Source organism: Rhea pennata, chromosome 1, assembly GCF_028389875.1.
Source record: "Rhea pennata isolate bPtePen1 chromosome 1, bPtePen1.pri, whole genome shotgun sequence".
In the NCBI taxonomy this organism is placed as follows: Eukaryota; Metazoa; Chordata; class Aves; order Rheiformes; family Rheidae; genus Rhea; species Rhea pennata.
In genome coordinates this window covers 185,505,901-185,522,506 of record NC_084663.1, presented here as the reverse complement: position 1 = coordinate 185,522,506, position 16,606 = coordinate 185,505,901, and the positions used below count along the sequence as shown (strand labels likewise).

The window sequence follows — 16,606 nt, the reverse complement described above, 5'->3', positions numbered from 1 at the left end:
AGTGACATTGGGGAAATCACTTCTTGGCAGCGCTTAAAACCTAACTGCACATGGCCTTCGCCTGCCATCTGTAAGTAGGTTTTGCTTTCGGTGAGGAGCAGGACCAGGGGACTGCTGGAGGGCCCGTCTCACCTGAATCACGTGCAGCCTAATGCAGCTATCAGTCTGTCCAGCTTGTCTGTTCCAAAGGCAGAAACTCTTGCAAGATGCACAAAGGTGTTTTGCTTCCTTGGCTATCAAAAGCAGGATCCATGGCTCAAGCGTAGCCCTTGTTGGAGCCCCAACTGAGATGGTCTGACCTAAACCCACCAGCTGCAGCACTGTGGGATTCCACTTCTTCAGTTGTCCCTACTGCCCATTTCTGCAGATGAGGAAAAGGACAAAACCTGGGGCAGTCCAGTCACACTGAGATATCCCCAAGTAAGTCAGAAAGTTACTGCATTATTCTGCTAAAATACAGAAATCACTAGATTAGTCACCGGAAGAACCTGAAGAATACACTCTGCATTTCAAAAGGAGGATGGGATGGGGGGGGGAAGCTGCACTGTGAAGTGGGAAGCAATAAAAGGAATTCCCCGGATAGAGCAACCACTCTGAAAAAGCAGAAAACTGAAGGTGGAGCCTCCCGTCTCCACCTTTTCCAGCTGCTTCAGAAGAGGCCCATGGAGGGGCAGGGGCAGATCAAGTGTCTGATGCTGGTGACTCCGAGCTGCCAGGACATGGCCAAGCCCCTTGGGTCATCTACCAGTGGAAGCACCAGGCAGTTAAAAGTCAGCCGCTGCCGTTTCCCGCAGAACAGGCCAGAGATTTTAGGCAACATTTTAGGAAGGTCGTTTGCAGGAATTTTAATTCCTCTCCCTAAACCAGACACTTGGATCTGCTAGGGAAGTGCAACCAACCATTTTGTGAAGGTGGTGGACATATGGACTGGCAAAAACAGCCCTCGGAGGGCCTGCTGCGATCAGGAGCTTGGAGTATGTAAAACCAGGCGCCTGTGAAAGAAGAACCCCAGCAGCCTTCCTGCCTCACAAAACGTGCCGTCAGACAACCCAACATAAGCTGGATCCTATTCCTAGATTAGCAGATAAAATTACCTTTATTTGTGTAATCTAGTCATCAACTCCAACCCGAAATACTTTGTCCATCGTTCACAATTTTAAGCTCTCCAAACATCTTTTTACAATAAACTGTCAGTCACAGGGGTAGTCAGTAGTTGGTTTCTACAAATAATATAGTTTAATTGTAACTACAGTAAAGACTTTCTATATACATTATGTTCACTGCTTATGGTACTATAGGTTTGCCATGCATGTTTTATTGCACATATAAATAGTGTACAAAGATTCATGAAGATTTTTTTTTTAGCCGTACAGGTTAAGACTGCATAAAAAAAGCTGTATTACAAAATATTTAGAGCTATTTACAGCCAACTTGAAGCAATTACTGAAAGACGTTATCAGGAGAAAACAAATTTAATTATGAAAAACAAGATTTGTCAAAATAATAATTACAAAGCTTCATGTTGCCATATATACATTGTAAAAAAATACTCAGGAAACCTGCATTTTATCCCTCAAGATGCAGAAATCAATATTCCTATTTTTATACTCAATCTTTGAATGCTTTTAAAATTTGATAAACTCTGAGTTGAAAATGTATTTTCTTTACATTGTTCGTGCTTTTTGACAAAACAGATATTTGTGCAGCTCTGTAAAATATTAAAATACATTTTAATTTAGTGTTAAAGTGCACAGTACATTTTATAGGAAACAATATACTAGCTGCCAATCAAGAATTACAATTTAAGTCAATGTTCCCTCTACAGAACAAAAGCTCTTGCTTTGGTTGAAGTAACTGGCTATTCTATGCATACTGTATGTCTTACTGTCCACGAGACCACTTTTCTCCTCCTTACAAGTTGCTATCAATATATTCCAGTACATTGGCAATTTGTGATGTTAAAAAGCATAGTCTGCATTCAAGTACTGTATTAAAGATTACAAATCTGCTATTGGCATACTGGTGGTTTTAAACGCGGTGTCTGGGTGAACATGCGCGTAACCCTGCCGAGATACGCAGCAGTGACAAGTACGCATCCTTCTTTCAAAAAGTCTTCGTGCAATCGTTTTCTCCACGTTCTCCTGCTATTTAATTCTCCCACCGCATCGCCTCGCTTGTGTTTCAATGCATTTCAAACCCTACGTGCTTATTCGCAGCACTGACCCCTGACAGCGAGCCTTTTCGCCACATGCAACTTCCCTGTCCCCTTTGCTGAAGTTACATCACTAGCTTCTCACATAAAAGAAAAAGGGATGTTCCAGACACTGTGATAGTTCCTGTGCTGGAACTTTTTGATCCAAAATATACGTGATGTTATAATAATAAATTACGCTTTTAAAAATCTCTTCAAAATGTAAAGTAATAATAATGTAAGAGTCACTTTTCCTATTGCTGCTTTGGGATGAGAGGTCTGATCCTGCAAACATTCACTACAGAACATTGTGCTTAGTTCAGTGGGAAACTGCTGGACTCAAGTGACTGATGGAGTCTCCAAGGAGAAGCACTGCGCCCAGCAGGTAGCATCTGGAAGATCAGGTCTTTAAGATCGCCTTTACCAATTTTAATAATTTTAGGCTCTCTTGAAGGAATCATTGAAGAAAAAAAAAATTAATTTTCTGGCTACCTGATGAAACTTCTCATTAACGTTCTTGTATTTTTTCATTATTTGTTCTGTAGTGCTGTAGTCTTTAAAGAAAATCAAGTTACAGTGCAAAATTACATTTCAAGACACATGATCCTAATGCACATCATTCATTTTGTTGTGGCAATAGTTTAATGTCTTGTGCATAGTAAAATAAGTATCAATCAAAAATATTTGTTCACATTTTTTTTTTTCAAGTTTATGTCTTTTTTTTTTAACACCTATATACAAATAAAATGGGTGTGCTCTCAGTTTCAGCCAATTTAGTGTAGCAGAGGGAAAAGTGCTACTGGAATGTAGGAAACTAAGTGGAATGCAGACCAAATTTTACCAATGTTCCACAAATCCAAAAATAAAGAATGTCATCCCAGCTAGCTGTTCTTTTAGTAAAAGCACCTATTTTGTTTACTTTTTATCTTACATATTAGAAAATACAATTTACGGAGATCTAGAGCTACTGCACACCAAGTAGAATAAAAAATAACTAAATATTTATATTAAAATAAAGTGTTTAACCACAAAAAAGCAGTAATAAAATACAGTTTCCTAATTTACATTTTGCATCCAAAGGATGAATAACAACTCACTAATAAATAATATTTATATAAATATTTTATGTCTGGATATTTTTAAAAGGCAATGGCCTGAAGCAACTGCAGAAAAACCTAATATGGTTGAAGTCTGATTTACTCTCCTTCCTTCCCCACCAAAATGATTACGATGATTCTTAGTTTAATAATATGAAGGTATCTTGCTGCAAGACAGCGGTACTCCACACAATTTTAAGTGGCAGAGAGGTGGCTGTTTTAGTAAGTACTGTACAAAGTGAGCTATGAAAGCAGTGAAGCGCCGGTTTGCTCTATAAAATGCTCCTGTTTAGATTCTGGTTTGTAGTTTGACGTGCCTTTACAGTCTGAAAGGTGATTTTGACACCAGAAGTGTAAGAATACTCTTGAAGCACTGTTTTTTCAACGCAGTTTGAAAAGATGGGCAGTATTTTGATTCTTGGATGGCACAGTGGGAGCTGGTTACAGCAGAAATAGTAGTTTCATGTGAATAAAGCTTGTTTCACTGTGGTTACATCTATTAATGCTTGAACTGTTATGCTCACTTTTACCAAGCCCTTTTCTTCTAGGATGTGATGTGGTAGGCAGAGCTTCTCCTAGAAAAAACAAACAAAAGGAGTAAAGATTAGACTATTTGTTACTTACTGCAAAACCTTCCTTTACATGAACACAGTCAACATACACAGCCCAACAAGCAGGAATCATAAGCTATTTTTAATAAATAAATAAATAAATAAATAAATTGTGCTTTTGATAGAAACTCTCTCATTTTGCTCTCATTCTGCCTATGAACAAGTGTGAGATCTGTGGATGCTCCGGGCTTTGCAGGAAGCCGTTCTGCTCTACGGTCGTTACAGTATGCAAACGCTGCAACTAAGAGTGAAGGCTACTGAGCACACACTGGAATTTTTACCTATGAAGTGAGACAACATGGCATTTGCCCCTTGTTAGATATGAGCTGCTGTGGGGACGGCAGGCTCAACTTACAAGTCAAAAAAGCTTTACCACTGACATGTAGAAGGGCAGCTCTTGGGGCCCAGGATACGCACTTCGAAAGCCATCCATTAGCATTTAGAGAAAAGTGTGAAAAATGCTGTGCATTCAATGGATGAAGCATTTCATTCTGAATAATCAGAAACTTATTTTGAAATGTGTCCAGGAATCAACTTTATTCACCATCAGGACGCAGCAGTCACGGCCAGGATGGAACCTATTAGCTGTCCATAGAGGCTGTTGTGTCAGAAGACAGTTAGTATCCTCTCAAACAAGAGACACTTATCTCCTACACGTAGCAAGGAACCCCATGGGGTATTACTATAGAGAGGCTTGCTTAGAGGTACCCATGTGCTATGGTTGGCTGTATCTTTAAGAAAATGTTTTCCTTAATGTAGCTGGGGGTATTGTATATAAAATATGAAATATATAAAATTACGAAATCAGGCAGCAAGTTTATAATAAATAAATGGAAATATTACTTCACACAAACCACAATTAAAACTGAGATTTGTTGCCACAACATGGAAGCCAAAAGTGTAAATGGGATCACAAAAATACATGAATAAAAAAAAAATTCATCACATACTATTGAACACAAACACGTGGATACAGTCCATGGCTCCCGAAGTCCTTAAACTGCAGATGTCAGAAAGCTTGAACAAGCATCACATACCTGGCCTGACCTTTCTCTTCTTTCCCCTATGCAACTGTACATGAACATAAGCAGACTCACGATATCGACTGGTTTATTTATTTAAGAAAGGGAGGGCTGTTCTGATTTTCTCAGAACTGAATCTCTTAGCTGTTTGAAAAGCTTTTAGCTTTTAAAACTACTGATGCATTTGAGATTAGGTTTTAATTGCCTGTCTTTTACTAAATATTCTTGCTTTTGTAATGTAAGTAGTATCAACTAAGGGCAGTTCACCTTATCTTTATATAATGCATGATACTGTCTCCCTTTATTTCCTCATATTCATATTAACCCTATCTCCAATTTAAACAGTCCTAATCCCTTCAACTTCTTTTCTCATGCATTTTCTTCAGTTCTAGTACCCTCTACAACTTCTCTTTGAACCATTAAAACTAAATATAATATTCAGTATGATGGAACAGAGACTGGTACGTACAAGATCAAACAATTAATACTGTCTTTACCATGTTACGCACCTGCGTTTAACTGCATTTATCCACATGCACTGTTCTCCAGGCTTTGCCTGGTGAGTCTCCCCTTAGTGGGTCACAGCTCCATCACAACTTTACTAATATTAAACGACTGCTCCGGTTCTTCCAGTTTTTGTAGCTTTTTACTTAGTAACAAGTATTGCCTTTGTGCTCAAACATCACTGTGAAGTGCCTCACATCCCACTCCAGCCTCAGTGAGAGAAAAAGCTGAAAATATTACCAACTCACTTTTCACCTCCTTTTCAAGAAAGCTGGAAACACTAACCAGGAGCCTGGCACTGACGTACGAAGCACTGAGAACCTCTAGAGAGGCTGATGCACAACAGTGTGTTACCTCTCACTCAGGTTACTTATTTTCCTTAACGGTGAGTTGAACCTGGTTTGGCCTGGGCTCTTAACAAAATGGGCTGCGAGGGGACCGTAACAGATCAAAACCTCAAACCGACAACAGTTATCACAGAGTTAAAACGGTCTCCAAGAGACAAAGCACCAGTCTCCTGAAATTGCTAACTACATCTTCTACAGGAAGAGGGTTTCGATTGAGACCTCCGCAAACTGTGTCTGTGTTCAGTTTGAGGTAGATTTATTGCAGCCCAGGGCTGAAAGCAACCCAGGAAAGATAGCCTGATTAGTAGGTAAAAATGTGCAGTTTTTCCTCTCTTAATTAGACACTCTAAAAAGCAAGAGCCAAACTTTATTTCAAATCATTGCATTGATACTGGTAACTATAATTTATCTGTATTTTATATTTAAATTTTATATTTATTGATTAAAATATTAAAATATTATGTTTTAAAGTGTTTTTCCACTTTCTTTAAAAAAGGTTCATGGCTATAATCAGAACTCCAAACAAATGCTGTAGATTCCTTTTGCACACTCAAGAAATGATTTCAGACAGGCAATTTTCAAGGAGTTTGGTTGAGTAGGCCTGTGATAAATGGACAACACGAATTTCTCTGTGGGGAAGATGCTGCAATATTCTGGTGCTAATGATAGGTTTACACTTGCACTCATTGGGTTGAGTTTGCAGATTCAGATTCACATTTACTGATGAACAGCTATGACAGTTTATGAGACAGTCTCCTCCCACTCCTGCCTGTTACCTTTCCTCTCTGCTGGAGCTACTGTCCAGTCAGTGCAAAGAAATATGCCCATTTTGCAGCTATTCCAATGAATCCCCCAAATTTCAGCTCCAAACCTATCCTAAACTGCTCATTCAAGTTAAAAGACTGAGTTCTGCGGTTCATTCTTGTTCATTCTTCTGTGACCGAGATATTGCAGATCTGCAAACTGTCAGAGAAGGTTCTCAAACTTTTTTCCTCTAGAAAAAGGAATCTTTTCTAGAGAATTATATAAAGAAATTTTAGAGCTTAGTGTTCTTTACAGGATATAATCTCCAAAATTGATATCTGACTGATAGTGGAGTAACTATAAAAGAAAATAGAGATAGCAATATCAAATGAAGGACAAAATTTCTACTATCAAGTCTCCTTCAAATGTATGATGTTATGGAAGATATTTTGATTATCTGATGTATTGGGATACAGTTCACATCTAAATATCTCTAACGTATTCTGATTCTGGTCATTTTCAAAAAAATAAATACACTATTTATTGAGAACATAATATCTCACTTCAGGTGTGTCATTTATTTTTTCCACTCTTTTCTATTCCTTTCAGTGCCCTCGCCTTTTTCGCAGCTTCAGTGGCACACAATATGCCAGTATCTCATTAGACTTCCACTCTAGACAAAAGGCATTAAAAACTAAGGCCCATTGCATCAAATAGTGGAAAACTAAGTGCTGAGTTGTACAAGGTTGTCAGAGATGGACTGAATCCAAAGACATAGCCTCAAAACAACCTACCTTGCTAGATATGCTTGAGAATATTCTAAGTTGTTCTACTGAGGCCAAATTGACTGTAAAAAAAGAACAGCTAAAGATGTTTCCTTTAGAAAAGCTTAAGTTCAAAACTCACCATTTTTGTAGCACCTTACAGCATTCAGAGAGTTATTCTTTCACCTGACATTTTTTTTTCCAGGAATGGACTTTGTATTTTTTATAAGCACATTTTAGCTAAAAGCATAAAGGAGTCCATGCCTCATTTCACATCAGAACAACCTTATCCAATACATTTTTCTCCTTTCAGAGAGAATGCATTATCTAATCCTTTCAAACACAATGTAGTAATCCAGTTCATAAAAAAAAAAAAAAACAAAAAAAAACCAAAAAAAAAAAACCAGATATCCCTCCCTATTTACAAGATGCAACCTCAAATAAGGGAAGCTATTTAAGGAATCATAAAAAACCAAAACCACCTGTACAACTGTGTCTTGGAGTCAGAAGTTTTAGAGCATGTTATTGTTTTATGTTATATAGCAGTTGTCTTTATCAGTTCTTGAAGCATACAATTCACAACCTTCTCTTATTGGAACTTGGCCAATACTTTACAATTCTGCAGTCAAAGATGTGGCTACAAGGAACTTTCCAGAACTGACAGCACATCCTACTAAAACCTACTAAAAGTATTTACCTACTATTACCTACTAAAAAAAGAACAAACTCCACCTCAGTGTGTCATGGACCAATTCCCTTGTCTAAGCCCTTATCATTATCTTCAAAGTTTTGGAAATGGCTTTCACCAACTCTGACTCAAGTGCACTCTTCAATTCACAGCTTTAGAATAATACACTTCACTCTTCTCAGAAGAAGAAAATCGACTCCTAAGGCTCGAATCCAGAGCACACTGACAATAGCATTGGCTTTCTGAATAACAACCGTTACACTGGGTCAAGCTCCCAGGTCTCTCAGATACTTGCATTCAGCCACTGTTCCTGCAGTGGGGTGTGCTCTTTTCCACTCTCTAACCCACAACTGCTATTTTTAAATCCGTGGAAACCACTGATATTTGATCTGTGAAGATGAAAACCAAAGAGATTTCAAAAATTTTTGTAAATCCTGGCAACCTGGCATTTTGAGATATCTGACCAAGAGAAGAACTCACCCATGACTAAGATTTTAGATGATTCAAAAATTTCACACTTCCCTCTCATCTTTGAAAAGATTTCTGTCCCCTTTTCATTAGCATCAAACCCAAAAAACTTCAATATAGATACAAATTACCTCTCTGCCTCTTAAAAAAACAAAACAAAAAAACCTTTTGAAATCGTCACTGAACACAGCCCAGACAGACTAGAGAACTGTGTGCTAATTCCGAGATCAGTCTAAAAATCTTTGAAAACAACCACAGAGAGAAAGGCTGCCAATCCACTCACAGCAGCATGCATAACTGCCTTCTCTATCAACTACAGAATTGAAGACCTATATTCTAATTTAATTTTTCTCCCTGTGAACACAGAGGTACCTACCTATTTGTTAAGGGAAGCCACTTTCTATAGATACATGGCTATTTTGAATGGATAAAGATATTTTCAAACTCATTGTTCAGAAGAACAAATTCCTTCTGCTTAAAACAAATGGAAAACCCAAGCACAAAGAGGAGAGAGAAGCCAGGAGGCTGAATCACAAGACAACACAGAAGGACAGTAAGTAGGCATACAAACACACATGCGCTTGCCACAGCAACTTTCTGGAACAAAACGTCTGATTTAGCTGGTGTGAAAGAAAAACAGGAATATGAAAAGAAACTGATCCCACAGGAAGTATGACATACACATATACACATCTATTTTTTTTTGACATCAGATGCCTTCGAAGTCAAGGCAACTGTGCAAATTGGATTATGCTAGGCAACCAGCTTGAAAAATAAAATGCAATAGTTTGTCAAAAAAGTAGTTGCTGCCATTAAATCATATGGACTAGTAGTGAAATGACTGCAACACATTGTAATTGCAGATGGTAATATCAGGACTCAACCATGTTTGTTAGCAAAAATATAAATAGAGAAATGCAATTCTACTATTTGGCAAGAGACATTCTGTTTCTTCCTCATATTTGCAGAACATGAGATTTCAGACCTACGGGGAAAAATAAAATATTCAGAAAACAATACTGGAATCTGTAGTGCAAATTAAAAAATAAATCCATGCAATGTTCCTCGTATAATTCTTATAGCCAAGTATTTTGAAATAGAAAGTCACTATAGGAAACATCAAGGCCTTATGTTTAAGCAAACATATGTCAAGCACACAAACCTTGACTTTTCTTGTAGGTCAAGGCCAAGTTTTCTTCTGAAAGAGCTGAAAAAACTTTAGCAAACATTTACCTTTTCACATATCTAAGGCAATCTGACATCATGTCTTTCTGAATATACTTTCCTGATCCAGTATTACTGGCAACATCTGTATGTATATCAAGTAGCAGCATTTGAAGTACAATGGAAAAGAGCAGAAGATCAAAACGTGCAGTGATTCTGGCTATGGGTATCTTTCATTATTTTTTCTTTTAATTTCTCAGGGACAATTCATGTTTTGTGAAATACACCCCTACGACTGAATTTGACAGGAAAAAAAAAAAAAAACAGACTTCAATACTTCAGCTGCAATTCTGTATTTGTAGATGTAGTCAGTTTGATATCAAAATATGTGCATCTTCTAAGCATCTAATAAATTACTAATATGTACAAAACTGCATTTGCAGATGGCAGACTCGGGACCCTTTTACGGATTCTGGTCTTGGGCCAGAAAATTTTAAAGTAGACTGTGTATCTTGTTAAATGCCTCATCATTTCACTCTAAAGTGCTAAGAAAACAGTGGCCTGAAACTAAAAGAAAGAAAAAGTTCTAGAAACTTAACATAGACACACATTAAGCAATAAGGGCAAACATACACCTACATAAAGAAAATTAATTAAACCAGCACATTACATGTTAAATTCTGAGGGATAACAAAGTGAATGAACGAGACAGCGTTTGTATTGTCAAAGTAGAATGACAAAGCAACTATTTTTGCTACTCTTATGTGTATGAAAATGTTTTCATTTTTCATAACAGGAGTAAAATGTCAACAATACTCTTCTTTGTTGTTGAAAAACAGATAACTGGAAATAATTCAAAAGAACTTATTAATAACTATGGACAGAAAACTGGACTGAACACCTATTTGTTCAAGTCTAATTCAAACCCCACTCAAGTTAAATGTAGCCTTTCAGTAAACTTATTCAGAACAAAATGGGATCCATAAAGAGCTTTTGGCTGAAAAAAAATTGATAATATACATATGAAGAAAGAGGCATTTGAAAATCATTGCATTAGACCATGTGGGCTAGCCTGTCCTTGAAAATATTTAAATGTTTTTTAGCTCACGAAATTAAAAAAAAAAGCCAAACTCTCCCCCCAAAATGCTGGTTGCAATTCAATGCAAACTTATTTTACCTGCATCTACAATAAATTAAATCATTAAAATCTGTACTTATTACTTTATTACAATATGGATGAGTTGACCTCAACAGGATCAAAAAATAATTACTATAATGGGAACAGTACACACTGGAAGCAGAGTAATTTATGAAGAAATTACAGTTTAAAAATTCCCGATGACCATGTTGCCACTGCAATGAAAAAACTAAATGGGGAGCACACATAAGGGGAACAGATGTAATTCGTGTTACCAATAAATGTATGTGCGAGTGAACCACAGTGCAGATTGTTCTGAAACAGAGTCTTAAACTCAGCCATGGGACTGGCTGTGAGGAGTAAGTACCAACTGCATAAAATTGAATGTCCCAATAGTGGGATTTCCTAAGAGGTAAAGAGCAGCCAGCTGGCAGAACTGTAGGTTTCCCAAGCATCAGCACCACAGAACGACAGCACAGATACCAGTCTCTGAACTGACCAAAGAACCACACAGGAGGTTAATTAGCTACATCCACAATTTAGTCTCCACCTCCCCACTCAGTGGGAGAATTCTTAGCTTCAGAGAGGAGTAGACAGGCATTTTTCACATTTCCATTACGTTTGAAGCGTATCTTGTGATAGCTCTCAAAGCTATTGGTCGCCACAGGCAATCACACACGTTAGACAATAACAGAGATACAGATTAAAATAGCAGCATAAACTTTAGCCACTTGATTTTCTTATTTTGAAATGTTAAAGTTATACAAATTATAGATGGATAGGTACTATGCAAGAAATACACAATGCAGGAAGGCATTGGCAGAAGATCTGTTTACCTCTTCTGGGAGTATGAGCAAAATCCCAGCCCTATCTTTATCTCAAGTCCATACACTGGAATATAAAGAATCATGTATTAATAGATTCTGAACTGATTCAAGACTTACGTCATTTGGAAAGCAACATTGTTAAAATAAGATAACCAAATTAAAGACCAAAATCTTTTGAAAGTGGAAGCTTAAAAATTAAGTTCAGACTCTGACTAAGCAGGTTTCCTGTACTGGAATCATTGAGATTACACACACAGTTAAAAGACAGGCCTATGCAGAAGGAGAACACATGTCTATAGCTATGGGCCCAAATAACAGGAACAGTTCCCTCAAGTATACAGAATCTAGAAGCACTCACCGAACGCAAGCCTAGCCACAAAAGACACTCTTGATAATAGGCTCACTATATGTATGCACTGGGAGCTGACAGACACTCAAATTTTTAGAAAGTCAGATTTATCCATTGTCTGAAAATAATTTTTCCATCTTAAAATACACATCTAATTACACATATCATCCCTCAAATTTTATATATATGTATATGTGTGTGTGTGTGTGTGTGTGTGTGTATTTATTTATAATTTAAAGTCCACAGAAACTGGGAACAGAACTGCACGTAGAAGCTGTTTAATCAGCTTTTACAAATATCTGTGGAATGGGGATATTTACAGGGTAGCTTTAAACTATAACCGCATTACCAGAAATATAATGTACAAGCTTTTACGATAAGTATTCTCTAAAAAGCTGTGAGTAATTTTTGGATATAACAGCCGGTGACAAATGAATGCATTTATTTCACAGGCATGACACTGAAGTGCTTTGGTGAGCTGGCAAAATTCTGAACTAAAAATTCAGCCAACAGTACCTAGTCTGATATTGCAAATGACAGTATAGGGTTACATTTGAGTTTTTACAGCTTTCAGTTCTCAACTTTTCTATAATCAGTCTTCATTTGTAGATCTCAAATTGGTAAGGAATAAAACTAAAAATCAGTTTATTCAAGAAGGGAAATAAAAAGGTCATTCAGTCCAGCGCTCTAACCATAGGCCAAGTCAAAATATGCTTCCTAATTTTGGTCTAATCTATCGTTTAAAGCCTGCTATGGTGGAGAAACTAAAGCCTAGACAACCTATTTCCCTAGCTCCCTTTCCTTTATTACATTTGTTACACAAGCAAACACACATTACCCGCGTTTTCACAGGTGATGAAACAGAGACAAGATAGTGACGCGACTCGCTTGACGTCACACGTAGGAACAGCAGATACAAGAATCTACCAGTTCATTCTCAAACTATTTTATTATATAACATTGTCCTCCATGATCTTTATTCTGAAATATTCTAGAGCCCCTTGCATATTATGAGTTCCACATATCCAGCACTAATTTACAGTCATCTCTGGGGTGTAACACAGCAAGTATTTAAAAGCAGTTCAGTGCTGCTTTGTGTGACAGAAGAAGATGATTATGCTATGGAACCTGAAGGAACAGGTTCAAATAAAATTTAAGGAGAAAAATGTAACTGCCCCAGGATGCAATTTAATCAGAACAGTAGCGATGACCAGCAGTCTTTAAAGGTACTGTATTCTTATAAATCTAAAGGATTAAAAAATATAATAATTTGAAAGATGGTTGTTCTAAGTGCTCTTAACACAATGTACACTGAGATGACTGGAACCACCTCAGATAACGCTGTCTGCTGAACTGCCACCTCCATTCCTTCAGCACCTGCATCATTCTAGGTTTTTCACACAAAGCAAGAGGCTCAGTTCTATTCAGTTTGTGATACACACCTAGCCTACCCAAAGGTGGGATAAAAGCAGCTTCATGGCTTTAACATACTTAGCATGTAGTCTAGGCAACATAAAAGAAAACAAGCTATGAATATAGATGTACATTAGCTTTCAGACTACAGCTGGAGTGGGAGACAAGAGATGAAACTTGCCTTCAGATCCGTTCAAGATGCTACTCTCTCTCTTTCTCCCTTATCCAAGAATTTAATAAAGATATTACACAGAAAGGAAGCAAGGGGGAAGGGAGAAGTTTTTAAGACAAAGGAAGGAAATTAAGTACCTGTAATCTGTCAGAGATAAAGCAGAAAGTTTGTGTGCGCATGCGAATAGGTTATGCTGTTAGCACATTCCAGTGATAAGTTATATACATCAAGACTATAAAAAGTATGTGGAAAAGACAAAAGCCTATTAGATCCCAGGAGCGAAAGGTAGAAGTTGATTGTGGGGTTTTCTCCCCGAGGGCGAGCAGAGTGTCAACAGTCTTTCGAATGTGACGAATATCCGACTGCAGGATGTCATACGGAGAGCAGAGGTCAGCCTATCCCGAAGGGCAGCCATTAGAACAGAAAAAAACAGTGCATAAAATTAAAAATACAAAAATATAAAGAGTTTGATAAATAAAGTATCACAATATTCTAGCTTAAATATGTAGGAATAGTTTCTTTCTAGTATTGTCATAGTCACTACACAAACCAGCTTTCTTTTGTTTCCTTTATATACTAAGGCTATAATAAAATATCAGAATGTTAACTAGAAGAGCTCAATCCTGCAAATCTTTCTAAAATTATGCCCAGATCCACAAGGGTGAGGAGGTGTATATAATTGACTTATTTCAGTGAGATCTGCACACCTTTGTCCACCTGGGCCTTACTCTTACTAAGATGCTTAAATGGAACCAGTTGTAAAATCTAATTCATACAACAGTAAATGGTGAGTTAGAAAGCTGTTAAAAGCACAAGCAGCAGCAGTTTGAAGCCTCAAGAAAAAGTACTTAAACTTAAAAGCATGTAAAGTTCTCTAACGTAACATATAAACCCAAATCTGATATTCAATTATCACCTTAAATAATATCCTGCGGTAGGACCTGAAAAAGTCAATGGCTAGCTATAGTTAATATTAACAAAATTTCTAAATTGAAAAAATTAACACTAAAGTTCCTTAGTTAACATCTTAAAAGTTATTAGTAGGTTAGGATCCTATATTAACTTTTCAGAAAATACCAATGACTTCACGTCGCAGTTTGGACTAGATGCATAAAATTGTCATATGTAAAAATACCAATATGCACACACAATATTTAAGTTTAAAATCAAACCAAAACAAAAGTTAATACTTCAAAAATGCAGCAATCTAAGATATTACTCCATCTAAAATTATAAATAAGGCTTTACTACCAATTAGGGAGATCAGTATTTCTGAAATAAAAATGATACAAAGTAGGAAAGATTCCCCATGACAATAAATGAAGGCTATGTAATATACTGCACTTTTACTAATGACATTAATAAACCTAATAAAAACTGCATTATTTTTAAAATGGCAAACAAAAGACTCATTTCATACTTATCACAAATATATCTCGAAAAAAATACCTAAGATACATTGAACTTACATAAATATTTCACAGAACTTTAAAACAAGTGTACTTTTTCCTGATATTAAAAGAAAATCCCTAAAACCAGACACTATTGCAGTCAAACGCAGAAGGAAGTAATTTCTAGAGTTACAGAATGGTAACTTCAGCTGGTAATAGGTTTAATTTTTACAGAGGGTGAGGAATTGGCTAACCAGATATTACCATACTAAGCAGTATCCTGGAGAAGCCAAAGCATACAAAAGCCGCCAACACATACGACAAACTGCCATGCTGTGCTTCAGCGAAACCAGAGGAAGCCTAAGGAATTTTTGATTTTTGCTTATTTTTGTGTGTTCTGCAGCAATTGAAAACTTACTGTTATATTCTCACATTATTAAGTAAAATGTGTACATTATATGTATTTTAAACTTCTGCAGCAGAACCCAAGATAATTTTAAGATTTTCAGTAATGTCAGAGCACATTTTCACTTAAGTTACCAGAATTTTCCAGATGCTCTGAAATGAAAATACCAAACTAAACACATGACACAGCAAAAACAGTGAAAAACTGCACAAATAGTTACCCTAGCACAAAATAAACCCCCAAAAGCTTCCAAAAGAAAAAACAAAGAACCACCAAGCACTGCCCTTCTCATTTAAGAGACTTGCAATTATTAGTAGTAAAAACTAAAAATACAGATAAACTTACTCATTACATTTATGAACTGACTGCTTACAAGTGACTACAAAGCTACATGATTAAATAAATCGTATAGCTGCCAAAATCATGCGTGCAGAACAAACACATACAGTAAGACAGAACTGGAACAACAAAACCGTCGCCAGCTGTTTGTGCGCACAAACCACTCGCCTTCTGCGTGCACCTGCAGTGACTGCGAAAGCAGACGTGCAGACTGCAAAACCACCCCCCTAACTTCCCACCCCTAACAGTCGGAGTCAAGGGTAAGTTTGCAATACTGCAACTTAAATACTGGAATCGACAGCACACTGAATGGCCAAAAGGCGTACAGCACCAAGCACAGGATGAGAGGCTGCCGAAGGGCGTCGTACCTGATAAAACTTACTGCAGCTTCATGGAAGTCCCATGATGCAACTATGGAGGAGTAACTCATTACGTGAACTGATCAGAAAACAAGCCTAAGTGGCAACGAAAATATACCTTGCAGTAAACTGGGGAACAAGATTACTATCTGAAATAGCTGGGTAGAAGATAAAGCACTTTACCTGACACACTCTGCTTGGTTGCTTCTTTTACTCTGTTCTATGAGTTTTAGCACCACAAAAAGTCTCCTGGTTTTTGTTTGTTTTTGTTTTATTTAATGGCAATTCCTGCATTAACATAAGCCTACCGGGCTTGTGAATAATTTTTGCCTGACATGGTAACATATTGGAATTGGCTTTCAAAGAAGGAGGTGAGCTGTAGTAACAGAATTTCAGCAGGAAATTGCAGGATTTCAGAGCCAAAGGAATGGTCACATCTAAGCCTTCGTAACCTGAACCTTCTTAAGATGACTGAAGTCCAAGAAAGTCATTTCTTGTCATCATTCCTTCCTGTTTTAAGTGTGTGTACTGTGAATACCTGACTGAAAATTCAAGAGACATAGCATTTCCACCTGAAAAATAACTGAAGTCCCACTCAACCCTATTCTACCA

The 16,606-nt window shown here is 37.1% G+C and overlaps 1 protein-coding gene across 3 annotated transcripts in view; it reads right to left on the bottom strand.

Moving 5' to 3' along the window:
- Positions 1–1,090: 1,090 nt before the first annotated feature.
- The window catches only part of LRCH1 (leucine rich repeats and calponin homology domain containing 1), a 142,910-nt gene continuing 127,394 nt past the window's right edge, over positions 1,091–16,606 (bottom strand). For 2 of the 3 annotated variants that reach the window (XM_062566997.1, XM_062566999.1), the window contains exon 19: positions 1,092–3,863. In XM_062566997.1, coding sequence (XP_062422981.1) covers positions 3,750–3,863 — 114 coding nt within the window. In that variant the 3' untranslated portion in view covers positions 1,092–3,749. Of the gene's footprint in view, positions 3,864–16,606 lie in introns of all 3 variants that reach the window. The other variant, XM_062566998.1, reaches the window with a different exon arrangement.